The sequence below is a fragment of the Dipteris shenzhenensis genome, chromosome 7 (genome assembly GCF_047967505.1).
Source record: "Dipteris shenzhenensis isolate YYH24624 ecotype China chromosome 7, Dip_SZ_1.0, whole genome shotgun sequence".
In the NCBI taxonomy this organism is placed as follows: domain Eukaryota; kingdom Viridiplantae; phylum Streptophyta; class Polypodiopsida; order Gleicheniales; family Dipteridaceae; genus Dipteris; species Dipteris shenzhenensis.
Genome location: NC_141602.1, coordinates 56,585,854 through 56,593,631, shown reverse-complemented (window position 1 = coordinate 56,593,631; position 7,778 = coordinate 56,585,854). Strand labels below are relative to the sequence as shown.

The following is a 7,778-nucleotide window of genomic DNA, read 5'->3' as shown; positions in this document are numbered from 1 at the left end:
TTAAGCCTACTGGCCTACTGCATAGTTATTATTTGGTATTTGATTCTTTTGAAGCTTAATACAGTGGTTCATTTGAGCCCCCTTTTTTCTTTGGCCAAATCAAGAGTATTTTCCAAATAAATCTTGCGAAATATATTCTAAGCAAAGACAAAGAGAAACACAAGAAAGAAATAGCTACAACATGTGTACCTTACCATTCAACGGATGTTTCCTTAGATGTGCCGTTTTTTAGAAAGGCAACATGTCTTTCATGTGCACAGTTCACCTCAACATTTCCCAGTCATATAAATGTATTTTTTAGAAGACTACATATATGCTCCAATCTAAGCATAGGAATACATTCCAAAGAAAACCTAAGCACCATGCTACCATTTTAGTACATAATACAACATGATTGTTTTTTTTCCCAGAAGTATTACAACATGAATTTTGAAAGCGACCAAATACTAATACCTTTTAGAATTTTGTGAAACTTATATACTTCGTTGCCATGAAGGCCCATTGATTTACAGATGTCTTGTTATAGGTGGACTTGTCTCTTATAATATCCTCTGTGTGAAATAACACACCAGGCTAGGGGTAAGAACTGAGAATCATCAATGTAACAAACTGGCTAAACCTCCTTTGGCCTTCGTAACAGACCCATCATCCATGAGAACTGTTCAGCTACCTTAACTTTTCAGCAGCAATTCATAGGGTATCCCTGCTGTGCTTAAGTGCCCAGGAAAAAACTCAGCAACCTTAAACTTGGAAAAAAGATTGCCAAACTCAGTTCAACACAAGATCTCGATAAAAATTAAATTGAAGCCTCAGCCAACCTCTGTCCACGTATCATGCTTTCAATGAAGAACTCGCCAGCCCTATAAGATGAACGAACCTGCAGGGAAGGGTGATTCCTTAAGAACCTTTCAGATTGGACACTGGAAGTTAAACTCAGTGAGATCGCGCAAAAACATCTACAAGATCCAGAAGAACCTTTTGCAGAAGGGGCTTAACACACTTACCAAAGGACCACTAGCTACATATCTGAACCCAATTGATTCTCCGTACTCTTTCCACAGTTGGAACTTTTCAGGTGTCACGTACTCTTTCACTGTTAAGTGCAGAGGCGTTGGCTGAAAATACCACCCAGTTAAATTCTGTTAAAAAATTGCCAATAATTCTAAGAAGAGGAAAGAATCAAGCAGAGACTAATTTTTGTTCGACAGAATTACAAAGCATTCCATAAATTTGTGGTAGCTCAGAAACTTAAAAGTTGAGTGGCTGGTTAATCAAAATCCAGAGTCTGCTAGACACTAGCTTAGGAAAAGTAATTTTATTACATGATGAAAAACTTTTGAATGACCTGGAAGTTGTGCTAGAGTCAAAACATGGGCAACTTGTCTAGAAACACGTGCTGCACCAAAAATTTCACCACAAAGTTGGTCGACCAGCTGTAAAGCTCCAAGATGCAGGCAGCCAGCCACAAAAGAGGGGCAACTGCTCTAGGAGAAGAAAAACAGTTAAAATAGCTGCAAAAGGGTGGTGACCAGCTCCAGAAACACCACTAGATAGGTGAGCAGCTCCCAAACTTAGGTGCCCAGCTGTAGGAAGGCTTCAGGAGCACTTCAAGTGACAAAAATCAGGGCGTCCTGCTGTTTTGAGGTGACTTATCACGACAAATACAAATTTCTTTGCAATGAAAGTGTAAGCTTCCAAGCTTGGGATGGAGTGGCAAGGGGCTGGACACCAAGGGGCAGCCTGCTCTGATACCAAATGTGACAGTTTGGAGATGGAGAGAGCTCAAAAACGTGGAGCTCAGCTGAAAAAAATGAGATACAAGAGGGCCGTCAACATGACAACCCTAAAACCCTAGGGTAAGCCTACCGTGAGTCCAAAACTCACACAACTGCTAATTCAACAACTTAAGGGGGGAAACCTTAGAAAGAAAAAATGCCCCTAACCCTCCTAACTAACATTGGCCACTGCCTTAAATATTACTATTGCCAACAAGGAGTACAGATCCATCCTTCCATTCATTGACCATGCTTTTGAGAGCGGCTTCAGTGCTCATGGATAGTGGAAAATCAAAGATACACTTGATCATTGAGAATCCTAATTCCCTCCCAAAGGATGTGATGCTAGAGACAATGTGCAGAGGTGTATTCCTCTTGCATGTGGAGGCCCCTTTATCTGCAAATTGATAGAGAAGGGCTAGCTGATCCCATTGGAACTCTTGTCACATGGGGACTTTTCAGCAGGTGGTCATCCCTTTGTTCTAGGATCTTTTGATGTTGGCTGAGTAGATATGCCTTTTCTGACTGCAGTGAGAAAGTCGGTGTACAAGTGGGCACTCGAGGCATTTGCAGAGGATTGTGTGACCAAGTCTTGGCTGCTAGAAACAATCCTAGGCTGAGTGCAAGTCTTTTGGAACTGAAATGGATGCTCTTTTGCTATGCTTGGAGGGCAATTTCAGTAATGAATATGCTATGGTTTCCCAAAGAGATAGTGTATATACAGGCAGTGGTTACTAGGCAGAGGGCACACGATTGGTACAGCCACATGGGCTGGATAGACAGGGGTAGGGTATCCATGCTTCAGATTGGAAGGTATCCCTGGACCCCAGAGAGAGATGGTACGGGAGTGACTGCCATAGTGTTTGCTATGTTATGATACCAATTCTCTTATGGGAAACAAGTTGATGTGTCAGGATATGTGCGACCCATAAGGTGGGTGAGAGACTATTGGTCATGACAGTCTTGAACAGTGGAGAAAGCTCTTGTATGCTTTCTTTTCTGTTTTCAGCAGATAGTTAGCTTTTTGAGCACTAGTGACAGCTATGGGGAACTGTGCAGCCAAGGGTGGTTACTAGTAACAGTTCCGGGCTGTGTGCAAGCTTTCTGGAATAGGAATGGTGGCCTATTGCTAGGATTGGTGAGAGCATTGAACAACAGAGGCTATGCAGGGTATATTGATGCTCAATGGGATGTGGAATGCTCCAGATGCAAGAAAGAATGTATCCTTTATGTAGCCTGGATTTTCAGGGTCTCTCACTTAATTAAAGAAATACCAAAAGGGGCACCAAGGTTGGGGCCAATCTATGTCTTTGTCTTGGTGCAGGGGCACTTTAGCTCCCAATCTGCTAGTTATACATTTGTTGAATTGTTGATATGACAGTGTTGGCTGGTTATTTGTTAGCTCTACTGCCCTTTAAATTATTGAAGGCCAGTTTCATGAAGCCCCTTAAACTTGCAATAAAGCTCACATTTGTTGACATCTTTATCTTGTGGAAGTGTCTAGATCCAAGAAAGAGGACATTAGGTACGGGACATACGGGAATTTTAGTTGTAGGTGCTGCACATAGGCTCCCTCTATTGGCTGCTCCATTGGAGGACCAAAAAATGAAATTCTTTTTTTCGCATAAGTCCTCCAATATAGCTGTAAATATATTCTGATACCCTGTTCAAATGAGAGGTGGAGAAAATTGAAGCAGAAAGAGGGAGAAAACAGCCATCTTTCATTGACAATATCTCACAAATCAGACAGGGACAGCATGTACGTAAGTGTGTGAAGGGAACACACAAAACAAGACTACACTACATCCATGTAGGCATAAATTAAGGATTTCACAAACCTAGGTGGCATTGCCACGCCACATGGCAAGCCAAAACAATTGATGGTCCATTACAGTCATACGCTGCCCTAGCTGAGCTTAATTAAGACCAGATTCTAAAAATGAACAGTAAATGGCCCAGAACTTGCATCAGTATATGGAAAATTGAGCATTAACTGCTAAGACATTGAACTTGATCAAACAAAGATGGATTGAAAGATGCACTAAGACACTTCAGAGAAAACAGTGACACCTATATATGTGATTAGCCACGGAGAATATATGTAGTTACAATCAGCTTATCATACCAGGCTTGACCCAAAGTTGTACTCTATCACTAATCTCTTTCAAAGTACGACTGACTCACAACAAAGGAACCTACAAGGCATCAGCAATACACAGACATGCATCTATGTTTCATTTTGCAAAATGAAACTAATGTTGAACTTGTAAAATACCTGCAGGTACTGTCCAAGGGTTAGAATGTCCACCCCTGTTGCACGTAAGTCTTCCATTGTTTGCTTTACTTCCCCATCAGATTCCCCTAGTCCCAACATTATCGATGATTTTGTGACCATACCCTTTGTTACTGCCTTAGCATGCTTGAGAACAAGCAAGCTTTGCTCATACCTGTAAATACAGAACAAAAAACATTCTGTAGAGATTGATGAAGGAAACAGAGATGCAAAATGAGCTTGCAAAACAAGCAGAAATTGAAGAGTGCACAGTGGAAATCTTTAAACCATTACAGTCAGTTCAGTGCAAAGCATGAAGATTTTACTTCACAGTTAATGGCTATATCAACAACTTAAAACGAGTGGTACTGCAAACGACTAGCATATAAAAGGATATCACTCAATCCATAATTTAGAGTGATGATAATATAGTATCTTGTAATCAAGTAGTATCTCATTTTACTCCCTGCTTTCAGGATCTTCAAACCGACTTCGTGAATCTTTCTTCGCTTTCCCCTTAGCTGTATTCTAGTTAGTTCTCTGAAAAAAAAAATGTCCCTCGCCATGCCCGAACTGAAAATGATGCTCTTATCCACATTCAGAAGCATTTTCACTGTGACTTAATTCAGAGCACAACTTGCAGTAATCATTGCTCATCTAACACAATGAAACCCTCAAACAATCTTTTTCCCCTATTATTCATACATGGCCTCTGCTTTAATATGCTGTATTTGCTTCTGAACAAAATAAGGATTTTTTGGTGTTTCATAAACAGAAATTGTCATCTCTTGTTTTTCCTGCAATTTGTGTGCTTCAGTATACATTATGAGGTCTAGAATCCTCCCTGATATAGATGCATTCCCAACGGCTATTGTGTGAAGGTTGAACATGCTTGTGACCATAATGAATATGAGATGATCGTATATGGCCAGATTCACTTTTTCACAACCATAGGGAGATTTCAATATGAGTATAGACTTTTACATATGCTTTCCTATCAACATTTCTTATGTAAGCTATGTAGGATAAATGATAAAAGGATGAGCCTAAATGGATAAAAGGATAAGTGTGGCGGTTTTACTATGTTTTCCTTTATACAAAGATGTTAGATCCCAGATAAGGACTCTAATAGGTAGCTTTCAAATGGCTTGCCTGTGGCTTTTCAGTTGCTTGGAAATGATTCATACTTCTTAGCATCATTCATACATCCCATGCACAATCCAAGACACGTAAGGCTGCTGCACTGCTTTAAAGTGGCAGGGTGGGATTTTATTTTATTTTTCCGACGAAAATGAACTTCTATAAGAACTATGACAAGTGCAAAAGACAGCAGCATTACTTGTTGCCACGTAGGTGCTTACATGGAACAAAGGCCACTCGTACGCCTGCTAGCAGTAGCAAGGGATCAATCAATTGCATGTCAGTGCAATCAGCATCTGTTCGTCCAAACACTAGGTTTGGCCTAGTTAGTCCAAACTCTGGGTCAGCCACACCTTACATTCAGGAATAGGTTAGCTAGTAACAGTTCAGCCATTTGGGCAGCAGTGTACATAGCTACCTTCTTGGGAAATCCGGAGCTTAGAGAAAATTAACCTAAAGGGGTGAGTCCCAGTGATAAGAAATTAGTGAACTTTCACCTATGGAACCATGAAAATCTCAAGTTGCTTAGTTATTAAGCTAAAAGCTTTAAGAGCAATCAAGCTTATGGATTTTGTGATTGAATGTAAAATTTGTTGATTCTAATATAGAAGTATTCAAAGAGTTGAATACTCAGATAATCATTCATTGATTCATAAAACTTCAGAAGTCTGAACCTGAGATAAATAACTGAATACCATCTTTTGAAAAATCGAAATCCTAGACATGGCATGATAAGGATTTCAAGGGCCTTTTTGAATTGTTAGAGAACATGGTAGTAAGGCTTGGTGGTACGGGACATTGAAGTCTCCTACTAGTGATGGTGTCTTTTGTGATGGTTTCCTTAAAAAATGTCTTAATGGTATGGGACATCAAGACTTACAATTGGGAATCCCCAGTTGGAAGCACTGCTCTAAAAAAGACTCTTCTGATCTGCTCAGGATAGACTCTTCTGATCTACTCAGGATCAGCTAGCAAGGGGTCAGCGGCTATGTGAGTTACTAAAACTATCTCAATCAGCACCACTATCTATAGAAGAACAAGTACACAACTCATGCACGTGTAAATGTGTCTATATGTGTGAACAATTGACTATGAATGACCGGTAGTTACCTGGACTCAGAACATTTGTTAATATTATGAAGAGTTGATTCAAATGGATTGCAAGAAAAAGGAATGCAGATAATCTGGAGATCCATAGGAAGTAATGATTGTAATGGATTTGTCTTTTCTTTTATACCCACTTACTTACCCACCAATTTATCATTCTTTCATACCCACTTACCTATGTGGCTTGCTAGCATCTTATGCACCCACATTGTGGGGGTGCAAGTTGCCCAAAGGTTATAGTGCAGGCATCTCTCTCTCTTGCAAGCCACCGATTCTGAGAATAGTTTATGAATGTTGATTGTGTGATACACAATTGATTATGCATATCAGAGGACATAGCATAAGCACATTGAACAATTCATTCTCCAAATGAGTTAAATCACCCGGACTTTCTGTTTGTAGATAGAAGGTGACTGGAGGAATGCATCGGCAACTCCATTTCAATGAGTTTGAATTCCTGGAAGGACTTGGATAACCTATATGATTCTGAAAATAGTTCATGAATGTTGACTGTGTGATACACAATTGATTATCCATATCAGAGGACATAGCATAATCACATTGAACAATTCATTCTCCAAATGGCTTAAACCACCCGGACTTTCTGTTTGTAGATAGAAGGTGACTGGAGTAATGCGTCGGCAACTCCATTTCAATGAGTTTGAATTCCTGGAAGGACTTAGATAACCTATGTTTTCGTTGTAGTTAAATGAAAACATTTCTCAACAGCTTTTTTCAGAAAACATTTCTCAACAAGGGAATTTCCTGACATCCAAAAGGAATTCTTAATGTAGGAAAGGAATGAAAAGGTAAAGGTATTGAGCCCTCACAAAAGCAATTTCAAAAGTTCATCTCTGGAACTTTTTTGCTTTAAGGAGTGAGAATGTTACGTCCCCAATGGATGTAACCTCCTAAGCCTATACCTGAAGTGAGAAATAAGCTAGCCCTAGATAGGATTTAGACATATCCGTCATAACTGTCTTATGAAAGACAGTTCAGACCCTAAGAAATTTTAGGACAGCTAGGAGACTTAAGACTGCCATAAGCCAGGACTGCCTTCATAGGGAATTCTCGGCTAGGCATGCATGTGTGCCATAGGGACACGTGGCAATGGTAGGTAAGGTTATTAGGAGTACAAAGGCTCATAAATACAAGCCTAAGGGCCCCAGTAGAGACAAGCTGGAAACTATGCTTCCTAGTAGGATATGTCTTAGAGCAAGATGGCCTCATCAGCTAGACTTAGTAAGTGATCACTCTTATGAGTGATCACTTATGATATGGACACAAGTCTTACTATAGTGAGCTGCCAAGCCCGGGAGGGTCTAAACCCTAGGCTCAAGGGTAGCTTGACTGACTGGGTCGACCGCTAGGACGTGAGTCAGCTAGCTCTTGCTTCATGGTAGACTTTTATTTTCTTAGAAACCCATCTTACCCAAGGATATTCATTCCTATTGCTATGGTCAGGTATGAACTGGGATGTACCT

General features: G+C 40.2%; 1 protein-coding gene across 2 annotated transcripts in view; it reads right to left on the bottom strand.

The window, feature by feature from the left end:
- Positions 1 to 218: 218 nt before the first annotated feature.
- Positions 219 to 7,778, bottom strand: part of LOC147900546 (Radical SAM superfamily protein) — a 31,080-nt gene continuing 23,520 nt past the window's right edge. For both annotated transcript variants that reach the window (XM_087376860.1, XM_087376861.1), the window contains exons 6-9: positions 4,051 to 4,222; positions 1,005 to 1,115; positions 362 to 877; positions 219 to 245 (exon numbers count right to left, since the gene is read on the bottom strand). In XM_087376860.1, the coding sequence (XP_087232986.1) occupies positions 797 to 877; positions 1,005 to 1,115; positions 4,051 to 4,222 (364 nt within the window). In that variant the 3' untranslated portion in view covers positions 219 to 245; positions 362 to 796. The remainder of the gene's footprint in view (positions 246 to 361; positions 878 to 1,004; positions 1,116 to 4,050; positions 4,223 to 7,778) is intronic.